The sequence below is a fragment of the Ursus arctos genome, unplaced genomic scaffold, assembly GCF_023065955.2.
Source record: "Ursus arctos isolate Adak ecotype North America unplaced genomic scaffold, UrsArc2.0 scaffold_2, whole genome shotgun sequence".
Taxonomy (NCBI): domain Eukaryota; kingdom Metazoa; phylum Chordata; class Mammalia; order Carnivora; family Ursidae; genus Ursus; species Ursus arctos.
In genome coordinates, this window is record NW_026622874.1 from 42,336,602 (window position 1) to 42,353,941 (window position 17,340).

The 17,340-nt window shown below is 34.8% G+C and overlaps 1 protein-coding gene across 2 annotated transcripts in view; it reads left to right on the plus strand.

Annotated features, from left to right (window-relative positions):
• KCNT2 (potassium sodium-activated channel subfamily T member 2) overlaps positions 1-17,340 on the plus strand; it is a 346,348-nt gene that overhangs the window by 301,931 nt on the left and 27,077 nt on the right. The window contains exon 25 of one of the 2 annotated variants that reach the window (XM_048225452.2): positions 377-397. The exons of the other annotated variant lie outside the window; for it this stretch is intronic. Coding sequence (XP_048081409.2) covers positions 377-397 — 21 coding nt within the window. The remainder of the gene's footprint in view (positions 1-376; positions 398-17,340) is intronic. 2 annotated transcript variants of the gene reach the window in all.

The following is a 17,340-nucleotide window of genomic DNA, read 5'->3' on the forward strand; positions in this document are numbered from 1 at the left end:
ATATTAGTGCCAATAATTGTTACTGAATGCCAATAATTATGCCAAGTATTCTCTCATGAACTTTATAAGCTCCTGTCAGTTGTTTTATTTTCTCTACCAGTACCATTTTTTCTTTCTATCAAAACCTTAGAGAGAGAATTTTACTAAACAAACAGACAAAAAATAATCTAACAGGAACTTTCTGCTAGACTTTTAAAATAACTTATTCCTTACCTAATTTAATCAGAAGCCCTGTAATACATAATGAAACACATAATTGCTTAAGTGTTAAGTGGGGGCTTGTCATATTTTGTCCTTCTTGCTGTTTCATGTATGTATTGTTTAGTCATTGCTAAACTGTATTTCGTGTGTTTCTTTTTTCCTCCCTTTGTGTCAGTCTCGAGAAATAGCATCACAAGTAAGTATTTTGTCTCCCTTTCCTCAAATAGTTTAATATGTGAATTCAGAGCTTTTAAAGGGAAAGAGTATTGACAATTGAATTCAGTATTTAAGATGTTAAAATAAAACAAATTAATTAAGCTGAAGTGTTAAAAATGTTCTATTTTCAAGTTAGTGTGTCTATATTTCCCTAATAATATTGCAAGTTCATTTTACCTGTTTGTCTTCAAATTATGTTTGTATATTAATCCAATCATACATTTTACTGTGTGGTATCATTACCTGCTAGTTGCTTACTGGTTGTGTATTGTCTGTCTGTCCTTGAGTGAGGTACCCACCTTCAATGCAATCAACTGAGACTGGAAAGGGTTGGCGATCATGTGATATGAAATATATCTTTTCCTATGCTTCCTATGTAGGCTGATCCACCTAGAAAGGGGTAGAGGAACAGTAGGACCTGGGATGGCTTTCTTTAGCACACTTTTTAACATTGCATTTATTCTTTAATAATTTTAATTTATTGTCACGAAGAAGCCATAAGTTTAGTGTTTGATAACATTGATCCGGGCTAATAATTGAATTGTTATAATACAAATAAAATTCTTAACAATATATTATGTATGTATACACTCATTTATATTCCTAAAACCTTGATATTCTCTTCATAGGATTTGTATTTTTAATTTTATTTTCCATTTTCTTCATATAAACTATGATAAATAATTGTCATTATGTTCTTAGCACTTAATGCAGACTCCCAAGCATAAATATAATTAATGAAACCATTACAAATATAAATATTTTCCACTTTAAAAATTGCATTTTGAATGTCCAAGCAATGGTAGAATTCAGCCCATTAAGTGTAAAGCTTGTGTGTCTAAGTTGCCATCTAAAAGTACACGTCGATTTAAGAAAAATAAAATTAAAAAAAAAGAAAAAAGAAAAATAAAAGTACAAGTCTATTTTTGAGCTTGTTGATTTTGGAGACAAGTTCTATATTCATAATGTCCACATTTTTGGTGTAATGACTGTTGCCTACATCATAGATTTGAATCCATATAATAAATGCAAATTTTGTTCATTAAATTATTTTAAACATCTTAAATTATTTATTTATGGTTTTATGAGATATCCTTCTACTGTATTTTTCAATATTCTTATTTTGTTTTATTATATATTCAGTCCTTCAGAATTTACTAAATATTCTCCAAGGAAACTTCCCTTTGGGTTGCATGAATAATGTTTTAGAGGAGGGCTTTCCGACCTTTTTTACATCATGGTCCACATTGAAAATGTAACGTTTGTTTGGCATGAAACTGCTTAGGGTTTTCAGCTACCATGGCTGCCCGCAGGTTGAGCAAATTAAAATTTTAGATCAAAGCAAAACATATCCCTGGCATATTCTGGGTTCGGGGAACTCATTTTAAAGTTTTATTGTTGCTTTTTTGGAACATGTTTTATAATGAGATCAACATATATTCCTAAATTTTTAATTTATACCAGTATTTGACCTGACCAGCTGCACAAATAAAATCTCAAGGGTATTGAATTCACATGCATTATTTCATGAAATATTTTAGTAACACGTCACAAGTGAGTTGCTTCAGCTTGTCTTTCCCAAAGGTATTCTCAGGTATTTAAGTCCAGACTTGGTTCACAGTGGTGGAAACACTTGCCGGGGTTCACTCTATGTCCCAGAAAGAACAGAATTTTCATTTGGTTAAAAACTTTATAGCTTTACGTTTGGAAGTGGAGTGAAACTTTTAGATGTAGGTTTTGGCTATGTTGCAGTAGTGAAGAGAAGGGCCATATGCACCCCAATGTTCATAGCAGCAATGTCCACAATAGCTAAATCGTGGAAGGAGCCGAGATGCCCTGCAACAGATGACTGGATTAAGAAGTTGTGGTCCGTATATACAATGGAATATTACTATGTGTTGATTCAAACTGAGGGCTTCAGAGGGGTGGGGGTGGGGGATTGGGATAGGCTGGTGATGGGTATTAAGGAGGGCACATATTGCATGGTGCACTGGGTGTTATACGCAAATAGTGAATCATAGAACATTGCATCAAAAACTGGGGATGTACTGTATGGTGACTAATATAACAAAATAAAAAGAAAACCACAAAAAACAAAACACAAAAGTTCTGCACTTTTTTTTCAGATGTTACACATCCCTATCACCTCTTTTCTCTAACTTACCATTTCAGATGCAAGGAAGGCAAAGGTTTGGCTCATTTCTGAATCATGGCAGCCAATTGCAAGTTGACTCTTGGAACTTTTTCCTACTAATTGCTTTCTTTCTTGTAGTTATTATTTTAGGTCTCGACATCCTTCAGTCAGTTCCCTATGTAAGCAAAGTGCCTTCCCTCTAATTTACTGGGAAGTTTGAGTTTTCCAATATAAGTATCTTTCTTACAATCCTTTTTATGAAGGAAAAAAGCTCTAATTGTACTTTGGATATGAAGACATTTATCTTTGTAATTCCAGTAGTTTCTACAACAATTTCCATTCTTTCCAGCTCTAGTTTTTGTTTTTGGTTTTTTTTCCCTCTCCATCAACTCTCCCTTTATCTTCAAATATATACAAGTTTCCCCAGTTCTCAAGAAAATTTTTCCCTTTTATCCGATTTTTTCTTTTTTAAAGATTTTTTTATTTTTAAGTAATTGCTACACTTAATGTGGAGCTTGCACTCGTGACCCCACGATCACGATTTGCATGCTCTACTGACTAAGCCAGACAGGCGCCCTATTATTCAATTTTTTTCTTATCTTACTCTTGTTAAACTCTGAGAAAAGTTCATATATGCTGTCTATTCTGTTCCTTATTGACGTCTTCCACAGTTTTTTCCCCCACGACTCTATTTGTCCTGTTCTTGAATCAATAGAAATCTTTAAGCCAAAATTCTTGGCATTTTAAATTAGTTTTTATTTGTTTAAACATCATATAATCTTTAGCAGCGTTCATTACCTCCTACATCTTAAAATTCTTGTATCCTCAGTTTTCATAATATGAGTTACTTTCTTTACCTGTTTTACCTGTTTTTATTGGTTTATTTCTTAAACTTTTCCCCTTCTTTCTACTGTTCAGTTTCTGCCTATAACAGCTCATTTTAGATGCTGCCAATGTGATCTTCATCTGAAGGCTTCTCCCTAACCCATTGTCCCTGGGATTGGCTCTGGAGCTCAGGACTCCAAGTAGCTGCAGCAATCTGCCTTTGTCTCCCTTCTAGGACTGGACTTCGTCTTTAGTTTCCAGAAAGTACTCCGTTAACCACCTGAAGGTAGGCTGAGCTTCATTGCAATTAGTCTCACCCAGAGCCTTAATCTTGATCCTTGCACAATGCTATGCACTTTATTATTTTATTTAATCCTCACCAGAAGCCAATATGGCAGACAATGTTATTCTTATTTTTAAACAAGCAGAGATGTAAACAAGTTAACTTGACCAATATCAAAAACTTTGGAAGCAGCAGACCTGGTTTTTAGAATTTATCACTATCTGACGCCAGAGCTTCTTTTAATCACTAGGTCACACTGTAGCAGCCTCTACTGATTTTTGAACTACATCTCTCTTCCACCATCTGTTTTGAGGTCCTCAAATGCTTTGGTTGGGAATCAACATGGGAAATGACACTTGAACAGTCATCAGGCATTTACTATAGTTATGTTTTATAGTCTTTCGGTCTTTTTCTACGCTTGATCTCAGAACACTTGTTATGTCTTGTGGTTTCAATTATTACCTCTATGTTGATGGATAGCAAGTTTGTGTTTTCTGTCCTTCTAATTTCTAAAAATGAAGACCAGACTCATTTTCTGCCAGATCCTCTTTACTTTATTATCTGCCAGAACTACAAATATTTACTGAGCACCACTAGGCACCAGATGCCCCCACCTAGATGCTTGGAATGTACCAGTAAACATATAAGAAAGATTTCTCAGAAAGCTAACATGAAAATTTCATACCTGTTCTTGAATTTAATTACTTCTTGGTGGATTTACTATATCTAAATTCTCTTCCCTTCAATATCTTACATAGAACATACAGATTAATGACCATATTCCTTACTTTTCTCACATGATGCATGATGCATATAGTGGATGTTTGATGCCTACTATATCAAGTCAAATTTCTTGTTGCTGGATTTTAAACTACTCTATATTCTGGCCGTTCTTTATTGATACTCCTCCTGTCCCTGTTCCTGGTACAAATCATTTATTGAGTTATTCTGCCTGACCAAATGAGCAATGGACTTGGTACCAGATGATCTGGGTTTAAATGTTGGTTCTTCCTTTTACTAGCTGTGTGTGAAATGGTCTATTCTCAACACATAGCAATGAAGACAAAGTAGGGAGTATATGACTATCATTTCACATATTATAAAAAAGGGCAGATATGTGTTAATCATTCATAGCTAATGGCAAACAATGCTGGAGCAAAGTACATAGAGTAACATAGATCTTATGTCATCAATTTTCTCTGCTACATAATTTTGAGTGGATGGCATTCCCTTAGCATTTGTTTCAATGCACTTACATTCATAAATAATATAATAGTAAGTATTCTTGTAATTTGGATAAATACCTTGTAATATTAGTCAAACATAGATATATTCACTAACCTCAAATGCACTCTAATTTACACACACATACACACACACTCCATAAGGCTGAGCTCATCTGTCATTTTCTTTCACTTTCTTACTCTTGGATCTTTTTCTTACCTTAGTTTACAATTCTTTTAAAATATTTTCTGGCTCTGATTCTTATCTTGTGCATTTCCATCCCCAGGAAAACATTTCTTACTTACATTATTTACTTACTCTAACTCAATAAGAATCTCAATGGCATACTTATTAGCAAGAAGCTGTTTAAATGCATCCAATCTGTTTGATTTAATTTAACTACATAGTCATGGCTTTCTGTCCACTTAACATCTTTAACTGCATGGAATGATTTCTTTCACTTTGCACTGCCATAGGAAGTAAATTAAGCCTTTAGTCACAGTTCCTTGTTGAATGGCTGTTGGAGTCTATAAAATAATCAGAACCAAAGGGAAAATTATAAGGTTGATCTGGGTCACCTAGGTCTTCATAAGGGAATGGTGATCTGTAAGCAACAGTAGACTTAGATCAATAATACTGTTTTGTGTAGATTCTTTTTGTAAGAATGTGAATATTTATATCTTCCAGGTCTTATATCATTGTCTGTTCTTTAATTAAGTCATTACATATATCATAGAAATTTTCTTTCCACAGGCTCATTTATCCATAACTGCATATGCTTTAGGGCAGTGGTTCTCAAATGAAAGAAAAGAGGAGTGTGTGCGTGTGTGTGTGTCTGTGTGTTTAAAATGTTTGGGGCATGGCAGAATTGGTACTAGCTGCCTATTAGAATCACTGTAATAGTTTTTCATAAATTCATATGCTAAGGTCCTTTTTTTCTGGACTGTAAAATACTGGAGGTGATATGATATCCTCCCTGACTTACCCTACTGTGTGGAGGATCTGCCTCACACACATATACCCATGGTTGAAGCCATTGCCTTAAGCTGTGTATTCCTGTAATTCTGGAAAATAATGAGAAAATTGAACTGTGAAGGGGACAAAGCTGGCAATGAAAGTATGATTCTAATAATGTAAACCATTAGAATACCTTTATGGGCATGTAAAACCTGTGTGCTTTTTCAATGCTTGTCTATTTGTTGATTATTTGTTTGTTGTAAGTCAGGTTTAGAGTTTAAAGCTATTCAGGTGTATAAGCTATTCTCTATACTCACATATATAAGTATGTATAATATATGAAAATCTAAACATAGAACCCACAAAAGGATGTTTTTATGTAGAGAACAAATATGTTCTTATATGTAAGTGTTTCTAGACATAAAGTGAATGACTTGATTAAGGAAAACCTTGATTAAGGTTTATTTTCCTTATACACCAAAAATTAATGATGAAGAAATCAGTCTAAATTTGGGCCAGACTTTGATTCTGATCTTTTGGACACACATCAATGTATGGAGCACAACAGTTAAAATTAAACAACAATTAGAAGAGTGAAGAAGTGTCTTGAGACCTACAAAAAATGTAGTTGCAAAATGTACAATAATAACAATTCTGATGCTGATAATATTATCACTCCACCTTAAAAAAAAGACATAAGCATTATTTTGAGGAGAAGAAACGATGCTATACCTTCAGAGAAGATAAAAACATTTCACTACCACACAGTGAAAGAAGGTGGATACCGCCTGACTTCATAAGAAAAACAATGAAAAAAAATGGTGTTGGTGGCATTGTTTAGTAGCATTGTCATAGAAACAACATAATTAAGGCAATTTCGTTAAATACTTTAAATATATTTCTGAATACTACAACTCAAAAGAGTTATGTATGCTTTAGAGAAATGTTAACCCTTAAATATTACAAAATGCTATTTAGAAAAGTCATTTCTCAGGATTACCAATAACCTCTATAATATACATATGATTGGAAGATTTTCTCTCTCCCTCTGCCTCTGTCCCTCCCCCACCACTCACTCTCTCTGTCTCTCTGTCTCTCTCTCTCAAGTAAATAAATAAGTCTTAAAAATAAAATCTCCCAATGATCAGTAATGTTATGGTCCTAAATAAGCTAAGGCCTTTTATTACTTCTCTTCCTCTTCCTTGGTGTCTTTATAACAACAGATATTATTTATGATATGTATATTAGAGGGCAAAAAGCTGTAGTAAGAACTATTTGATGTTATTCATCACCCATCTTATTCCATGAAAAATACTTCTTTCTTGGCCTCCACAAGTCAATTTTTCTATACATTCTCATAGTCTTAATTTCTCATTTCTCTTCTACTTTCCCAACTAATGATATTGAGGTATAAAAGTTAAAATTAGGGAATTATCTCTAAACCACATCTATCTTTTCATTATCGTATCCCATGTGCCTTGAACAGTGCTTCACACAAGTGCTCAGTATGTTTACTGAACTAAGTCATAGGTATCCTCCTTAACATAGAGCAATGCTTTCAAATCTGCTCAAACTTATACAGTTTTATTTGTACCTCCTCTGTCACTAATTTTGGTGCTTAATTATTATTTTACTCTTAATTTTGAAGTAAATGTTTAAGGACATCTGCCTTGTAATTGCTGCTCTCATACTGTACAGCATATGACCAAGGTGGACAGTTTCTTGCATTGAAAGCCCATGGGCAATTTGGTCTTTGTGAGTAGTTGAGAGTTTCCAGGAATACTAGAGGAGGGACTACAGTAAAGGAATCTGGGGGTAGAGAGGACAGAGGAGAGAAAGGGGAAACTAATGTAATTGCCTGTTGTATTGCTATCTGGAGAGAATTCGGAACCTTTTGTTGTAACTCATTCTGTGTGGGTCAATTTGCAAGTAGCAGCATAAACGGGCTTTAAAAAATTGTAAATGAGGAATATGTTGCCTCCAGAATCCAAAAGATATTAGATTTGTCTTAATATTATTGGGACTGATAGATCAATAACTATTTCTTGACAGTATCAGAGATGGAACATCCCTTAACTGACCAAATAATGCCCAGAAATTTTACTAAGTTGAAGGAACCTTGCATTTTGTGTAAGACAATGGCCCATCCCTTTTTGTGTTCTCCTTTGTGAATTTTTGTATGTCCTGAATGAGTGGGTCAGATAAATTCCCTTGCAAGAGAGATCATCAATGTAATGTCATACCTCTGTTTCCAGAGAAAGTTGAACGCAGTAAAGATTTTGCCCAGAAAGATTGAATGCATTTGCAGGGCTGTTGAGGTATCCTGTGTATAGCCAGATAAAGAAGTTTTTGTGTTCTTTCAAAGGTGAAATTGGCTGAGAGGCTGTCAAAACAGGCATGAAACAGAACATGTAGTCAAGTCTATGAATGCAAAGTATTTAAGAGTTGCTGATTGAATGGAGCCAGTGACTTCAGTAATTTTGAGTATTGCACCTTAATATGTGACGACATGGCATTAAGTGTGGGATACTCTACTGTGGGGTTCCATTCATTCTTTCCAGGTTTAAGAACAGGTCAAATGGACTGTTAAATGGAGAAGCAGTGGTGATTATCATCTGTTCTCTGAATAGTTCTTATAATTGGTTTCAATCCTTGAAAACCCTGTTCAATCCTTGAAGGCCTTATTAACTATTTAGAATGGATATACAGAAGGTTCATATGGCCCCATTTTGTCAAACCAGTTGTAAGTGGCAAAGATTTTATTTCATTTAATTTTAATTTATTACTCATTGGATTAGAGTGCGCAGTGTCTACTAGGGAATAATGTAGGACAATGGGTGTTATGACCATGACGGATTTAGGCAAGGTGATAGATCTGATGGTTAAGATGAGGTATACCTATGTGTTTCTATTTTATATCTGATAATCCCCCCTAAGTGTATAGAGAGTGTAATCTTCATATTTATGTGTACTTTAAGTGTAATTTTAGTGTAATCTTCATATTTATGGTACTTTAAGTTTATTGGACTCTCCAGTCATAACTATAATGTGAACCCCAACCAAATTTAAAAAAAAAAAAATCCCTGAAGGTTTGCCAATTGGTACAGTTCAGGAGATATTAAAACTTGGAACTTATGTTGCAGAAGCACAAAGCCAATCAGCTTCCTTTTATCTTTTTGTCTTAAAAATTCTTTTAGTAAACTGAGAATTTTCAAGTTGAACAAACTGTGGACTTTTTGTTTCAATTGTTTCCTCCCAGATATCCAATTTTTTATTTGTTTTTTCCTTCCCTTTGAGTCCCCAGTTATTGCTGTCTTTGGTTGGTAGACCCTTGGGGAGATCCTTTCTACCCTGCTCATGTTTATGTCTCGTCTTCCAGAAAGTCTCAAGTGAGTTTCATTAGTGCTATGGGTCTCCCTGATGGCAATGGTTGCTTTATTGGATTTATTTATTTATTATTTATTTATTTATTTAGAACCTAAGCCTTCACTCAGTTTTGAATTAGCCCCTTAGTTATGCCACACAGACCCATGGGTACTTTTCCTTCTAACTGTGGGGATCAGGATCTTTGTTGTTACAGGGGCATAGCAGCAGAAGTAGGATTTTGTAGCATCTTAGTGAGCTGTTTTCATGAGTGTGGACCTCAGCATGGCCATTGCTCTTCCTTCACACAGGCAACCACGTAATAGACCTGTATAATACACAGAATATCAGTTCTTCCCCAGAATGCTCTGTGGAATGGAGATTGATGCCTGGCTGAGGCATACAAACAATGGTCATAGGATAAGACTCATTCCCTGAACTGAGTGTCTGTCCTGCTTCTTACTGATTTCTATACATACAATTCATTATGAAACACACAGATAGGTCAGAGACATATGGCAGAGGGCCACTTTAACAAAAGCCCCAAACTGATACAAATGGTCTGGGCCATTAGTAGTTCTATCTGGATTGGGTTCTTGCAGTTTTCCATTGACCTAAATCACAGCATATGATAATATTAAGAGAGCCCTAAAGGAGCTCCTTTGTTCTCAAAGAAGATTAGCCATTCACAGAAGATGGCAGGGCTTTGCTCCAAAATTCTAAGGGCCTGAACTGCAATCCATTTATTAGGGCCTGCCAAAGGCTCCAAACAGCATCCCTATCTGCCAGTGACATTGCACGCACCATTGGTTTTAGTAGATCACATAGCCCAAGTGGCAGAACAGCTAGCATAGCAGCCTGAACCTCTTACAGAGCCTTCTTTTGTCTGGACTCTGCTAAAAATTGGCAGGGTTTTGGGTCACTCAGTAAATGGGCCAGAGTAACACACCCAAATGAGGAATATGTTGCCTCTAAAATCCAAAGAGGCCCACTAGATATTGTGCTTCTTTTCTGGTTGTAGGCGGGGTTAGATGCAACAACTTATTCTTTACCTTGGAAGGGATATCTTGCCATGCTCCACACCAGTGGACCCCTCGAAATTTCACTGAGGTAAGAGTCCCCTATATTTTTGCCAGATCTCTTTTCTATCCTCTGACATGCAAAAGTCTTATCAGTAAGTTTTGGATAGTTGCTACTTCTTGCTTACAAGGTCCAATCAGCATAATGTCAACAGTGTAATGGACTCCATGATATCTTGTAGAAGGGGAAGGTTGTCAAGGTCCCCGCAAACTAACTTTTGGCATAGAGCTGGAGAGTTGATGTACCAGTGAGGTAGGACAGTGGAGATATATTGCTGGCCTTGGCAGCTGAGCACAGAATGATTCGGTGTTCCTTATTGATGGGGATGGATAAAAAGACATTTACCAGATCAATAGTTGCATACTAGGTACTAGGGGATGTGTTAATTTGTTCAAGCAATGAAACCACATCTGGTGCAGCAGCTGCAGGTGGAGTTACCACCTGGTTAAATTTAGCATAAATTTAGCATAAACTGTCATTCTCCAAGCTCCATCTGTCTTCTGCACTGGCCAAATAGGTGACTTGAGTGGGGATGTGGTAGAAATCACTACACTTGCATATTTCAAGTCCTTGGTGATGGCACTAATTTCTGAAATCCCTATAGGAATTCAGTATTGGTTTCAGTTTAATATTTTCTTAGGTAGAAGTAATTCTAATGGCTTCTACTTGGCCTTTCCCATCATAGTAGGTCAGTATGGTCAGGGAGCCAATGTGGGACTGGAACTGGGGAAATAACCACAGTTACCCTGGTGAAAGGTCATATGTCCCTTTGGGGAAGGCTGGGAAAAAGATTAATGGTATATATTTTTGGCAGTGTACTGGGTCCTTCCACAAAAGGAATAAGCCTCTCCTTCATTGAAGGGTTTTGGTTCTGTAAACTGGCTCAAATTTGGGGATTGTTTGAAAGGTTGTTACTATCTATTTTTATGATTCAGGTTAGAGTTTTGTTCACTTGATCTAGACATTTTATGCTTATGTAGATTAGGTAAAAATTTAGTAGCTTTCCTATCTGTTTTACCAATAGGAACACAATGATCAATTAGCCAGTGCCATGGGTCTGTGCAAGTCAGACTATTCTGATTGCAGCTTTGACTCTCCTGTCTATTATAGCAACCATGTTCACTCACCTTGACTTGGCCCCTGCCTCCCTGGGACTGAACTACTTTCATTTCATTTAGATTTCCCAATTGAGTGACTGCAATTACCACTCTAAGTTCTGGCCTTAGAGAGAAGAGTGATCATTGAACTCTTCAAGGATACTGGGGCTCTGCTCACAAATTTATTTCTCACAGTTGTGGTAAAAGGAATGCCTTCTAGACCCTCTCGTTATGGGTAAATAGATCTTAAATGACAAATCTACTCTTACATTCTAATCTCAAGGCCTTATAATCTCTTGCTTTATATTAAACCAAGTTAGGTCCTGCATGTCCAACTTGCTTGCTATGGACCACCTTTTGGTACATGTTACAGTCAACCAAACAAATGAACTATTAGAACCCTTTCTAACTCCCCAAGCTGCAATCTCCAGTGCAGAATCTCTGCTTAATGAGTCCATATCAGTAAATTCTGCCTCATTCAACTTTATGATTCTTCCACCATTATCTTGCATCCTTAATATCTATTTCCACACCTGTTCCCCAGATATGGTCTGTATAAATTCGAGAACTCAAGTAGTTCTTTTGGAGTATAACGTCCTGAACATGTGGTGAAAAATAAAATAAGTAACATATATGCCATCTATCTATTATCTACATATTTATGAATCACTTTTTTAGGACTCCTAACATAATAATACAACCAGTTAAAGTAAGGATGACATTCCCTTCTCAACTTGTTCTTGTTAACACAAATGAGTTATTTAAATTATTTAAATTAATTATTTAAATTCTAAGGGAAGACAGCCACCATTTAGTTAGCATTATTTAAGATCTTAAAAAGGAAGAAAAAAGTACTAGTTTCTGGGTTTAAAGCACTAGGAAAGGCAGTAGGCAGTTGAAATCTCTGTGCATTAGTTGTTTCTGAATGACAGTTTTGAAGGCTCAAGGGAAAAAATTAACCACCAATGTAAGAAATAATACCAAGACAATAAATTAGCTAGGTTTCAACTTCCTCAGAGACCAAAGAAAGCGAAGATTTAATTAAATACACATACACACATACATGCACACACACATACACAAAACCAGATTGTCAAGATGTGTGAATATGCAACTTAATGTGTAAATTTAGAACAAACAATAAATAAAGAGATTGAACTCATGAATATAAAAGTAATTGACTAGGTTTGGTTTTTTTTAGGGATAATAACAGAACAATGGGAGCTGTTTATGGGGTGGGGGAAGGGGGAAAGAGAAAGAGAGGAGAGAAAAAGAGAAGAGAGGGAGATGTATTCTGTTCAACAGTAGTAGAAAACTAGCATAAATTTGTGAATTATTTAGCATTATCTCTAAATAGAGAACGTGGAATTTTTTTCATTTGGACATAAAATTAAATTTTGACTTTCAAAATTATGGGATTGGAATGGCGAGTTAATGGAGGTTCTACTATGAGTAAACCTTATATTCACAGAATAATAGACGAACTAGAAAGCTACCTAGGAGAATATGTAGATGAAATATCTGACTTTTAGATATGGAAAATAAAGTCAAGAGATTGAAATAATTTTTGTTATTGCACCAAGTGATTAGCTTTAAAGAGAAAAGCTATTATTTGAACCAAAAATCTTGAGCAATTATTTGGCTTTAGAATTTACGTTACTGTATTACTACAGATTCTCTTAAGGTTTGTTTATTTTTTTCATGAGAACTGTGAAGATTGTCACTATATTTCAAGAAGTTCAATTGATTTGTTCGAAGACATGAGGTATTGGCTGGATGGGATTGTAAATACAACCTAGAATTTTATTCCAGATTCAGCATTTTTTAGACTATAGCGTTGTTTATTCCCTAATTATCTCTATGATTCTGAAAATATGTTGAAAATACATCTAAATACAGGACACCTGGGTGGCCCAGTCGGTTGAGCATTCGACTCTTGATTTCTACTTGGGGGGTGATCTCAGGGTCCTGGAATCCAGCCTTTCAAGCAGCTCTATGCTGGGTGGGGAGTCTGCTTGGGATTGTCTCTCCCTCTCCCTCTGGCCTTCTCCTGTTCCTGTGCTCTCTTGCTATAATTAAATAAATAGAAACAAAGAAACAGACAATATACCTAAATACAATGTAACTAGTCTATCTCTACTTAGATCACAGACTAAGTGAACTTATGAACTGAGCCTTTATAGAAAGTGCAGAAACATCTTTGTGTGAATTTTTTTTTAATACAAAGAAATTTCAATGGGACCCAGGTCACTAGCCAAAGTGCATATGGATTTAAATTTAGATGATGTCTCAAGTATTCTTGTAATTTAGCCTTCCTTTAATGGAAAACATTAGATACGAATTCTTTTATAAATGTTAAACTAAGGGGAGAAAGAGAGAGAGAGAGAGAGAGAGGCAAACCGTAAGAGACTCTTTTAACTATAGGGATCAAACTGAGGGCTGCTGGAGGAGAGGTGGGTGGGGGATGGGATAAATGGGTGATGGGCGTTAAAGAGGGCACTAGTTGTGATGAGCACTGCGTGTTGTATGTAACTGATTACTAGATTCTACACCTGAAACCAATTTTACCATATATCTTAACCAACTAGAATTTAAATGAAAACTTGAAATAAAAAATAAATAAATGAAATGTTTAACATACCTTCAGTGGTTTCATTTTCCTCTGTTTTCTTTAGCAACAATTCAGAATGTCTTCAGTCATAAATCAGCACAGTTTAAGGCTATTTTAAAGCCTATAAAACTATTCTTAAGGGAGCCATGAATCCAGATGACAAACACTCACTTTCAAACGACTGGGTGAATTGATTTATTTTAAAATACAGCTTAAATCCACAGATTGCTCAATAACCTTATGACATGAATAACTTCAATAAAAAAAATTGAGAGGAAGTTGAATTAGGTCATTTTGGGGTGTGTGGGTGTATGCATGTGTGTGTGTAGAGTGTGGAAAAGAATGTTTGATATTTATTGTGATCCTGACACTTTTTGCCTTTCTGAAAACAATGAAAGTAATTAAGCTCTTTTGTGCATAAGAAACATTTTCTCATTTATAAAGCTATTAATTCCTGTTCTTGTGAAGAAATACTTGTAGCCTTTTTAAAAACCATGTTAAGTTTGATAAATATTTGGAGAATAATATAACTTTAAAAAATAATAATGCCTTAAATTTATAAGAAAGTTGTTGATTAGACACATGAATTTTTCATTTCCTTATTGAACTGTATAAATACACTCCCAGAAGCATTTCATATAAAATATGTCTTAGTCCATGCAAGTTGCTATAACAAATTACCATAGGTTAGATAGCTTATTATAAACAATAGAAATTGATTGCTCTGGTTCTGGGGGCTGGAAGTGGGAGATAAGGGTGGCAACATGGTCAGGTGAGGGCCCCCATCTGATCGCAGATTTCTCATTGTATAATCAAAGGCAGAAGGAACTAGGGATCTCTCTGGGGTCTTTTTTCTAAGGGCACTAATCCCATTCATGAGGACTCCACATCTATGGCCTAATCATCTTCTAAAGACCCCACCTACTAACACCATCACTTTTGTGGGTTAAGATTTTAAAAAACAAATTTTGAGGGGCACAACACTCAGATCATACCATAGCAATACGAAAATATTTTTTTTCATTCTCATAAGCATCAGTATTAAATCTCGATTTTTCATGTTAGTAATTATATCAGTCTTCTGATAATTAAAGTACAAAAACATCAAACCTTATTATTCATAGAAATAGTGAAGAATAATTTATAGAATCAGGGCAGGGCAATAAATTTCCACTTTCACTTAAATATTGTTCTCTTCTTCAGATTCGTGAAACTTTAACCAAGGAATCTTTAACCCCAAGGGTTTGTTTCTAGCACCTTGATTTCTTATGAAATATGGTCACTGATAGAGAAAACTGCATCACAAATATGAGTCATTCCTTGTCTTTTTCATACCCATTTCTCACTTTTACATCATCCCTCAGAATTATTTCTTCTTCTTTCTCTCTTTTACTGTCTTTTCATACCAATCGTGAACCATAATATTAACTAATATTTAGTGAGCATTTGCTGTGACAGGCACTGTATTATGCCTCTTTCAAGTATTGTCTCTTAGACCTTCTCAAAAAGCACTGTGGGCAAAGTAAAAATATAATTACCATTTTTCAGATAGGGAAATGGGGATAATCTTAAACAGTTTATGTAACCAGGAACACAGAGCTGGTAACTGGTGAAACATGATTTTAAACCCAGGCCTATCTGATGGCCAGCACACTTGCTTTTAAGCGTTCTATCACTCTGACTCTAATTCAGGAAAAGGTCCTATGATCAAGGCACTTCTGTGTCTCCCAGCACACTATTTCCACAAGATCATGGCATGTCACATTGAAAACACAATAGAGTCAAATCAGGTGATGAAATGACGGCAAGAAAGTATAATTATAAATGGACCTTTTTTAAAAATACACAGGCATATACATACATATTCTGTACCCAGGAATAGAATAACTAATGTTTATTTCCATTAAAATTGTTATTGTCCATAATCATTTTAACTAGGATATATTAACATTATTATTATACGTGGAAATTTATAATTGGTACATGTTTTCTTTATACATTAATGTATTATAGGAATTTGTACAACATTTCTATGAGATAGAAGATGGGTATTATTGTTATTCTCATTTTACATAATGATTAAGCAGTTTTGTTGTAGGAACAAAGCTAGAAGTATCCAAAATATTCAAATTCGTAATCTTATATATAAAATTCAGTGTCCATTTCATTATGTCATATGGGAGGATGAGAGAAAGACCTGCAAATTCCAAACACATAGAGAACGACCTATGTGTTGTCAGTTTTGATTTCTTAAAATTAACCCTCAAATCCTTCAAATTACTTTTTTCTGTACGTAAAGTGAAATGTACAAAGAAATGATACTTATTTTATTGAATAATTGACCAAAAAAACCCTCTCGGTCCCTATGGGTTTTATGTATAAATCATGCTATTCTTTTCGTAGGAAAGTTTAAAACAATGATGAATAGGGTATTCCATAATGTTTAACTAATACATACATAGGCTTCAGTTTATGTTTTAGATGTTTACTTGATACAATTCCTGGTATATGTAGCTAAGAAAAAGCATTCACAAAGACAGATAATGTTTCATCCTGTACTTGAATTATGGGACTGGCAAGGCTACTATTTCCACATATTCGTAGGAAATCAAACTATTACTCCTTGGGACTTATGACTACAAATAAATGTAAGACTGTGATTAACAAAACTCTGCAAGGCAAATGTCTAAATATGAATGTTTTCATTTTTGCTACAGAATACATTAAACTGAAACTACCGAACAAAGATTGATATTCTTTACTGATGGTAGATATTACTCAAGGGTTTAAGTATTTTACTTCCACAGAAGAGGATTTTCAGTATATTATCAAGTAGGTGAGACTAGAGGAAGTTAAGACTTATAATGGTATCCACTATTGCAAAACTATGCAACCTTCTACATCTTAATACTTCCAACTTAAATTCTATATCTCAAATAAGTTTTCTAAAAATATTTTAATAAAATATTTTCTTATTGTGGAGACTTGAAAGTTAAAACAAACTATTTTTAATATTGCTCACTGTTTTGAAACAGAAATATGGACAAATATTTAAATTTTTCATTGAATTTAAGTGTGATATAGTTTCATAGCTTGCCACACAAGTCATCAACTGAGACTCCATAATTTATATTCACTTTTAAAGGATTTTATTAGATCTACCTCTGACCTTACTTAAATTGGTAATTTAAACTCTATTACTTTAAAAGCCAGCAAAACATGCATGTTAGAGCTGGAGTTCAAACTTCAGTCGATACAAGGGAAACACAGTGGGCAGATTCATGAATGTTGCTGTTATTCACAGTATAATTCAGCAAACTGTTCATTTGCATTTGCATACTTTTAGTAA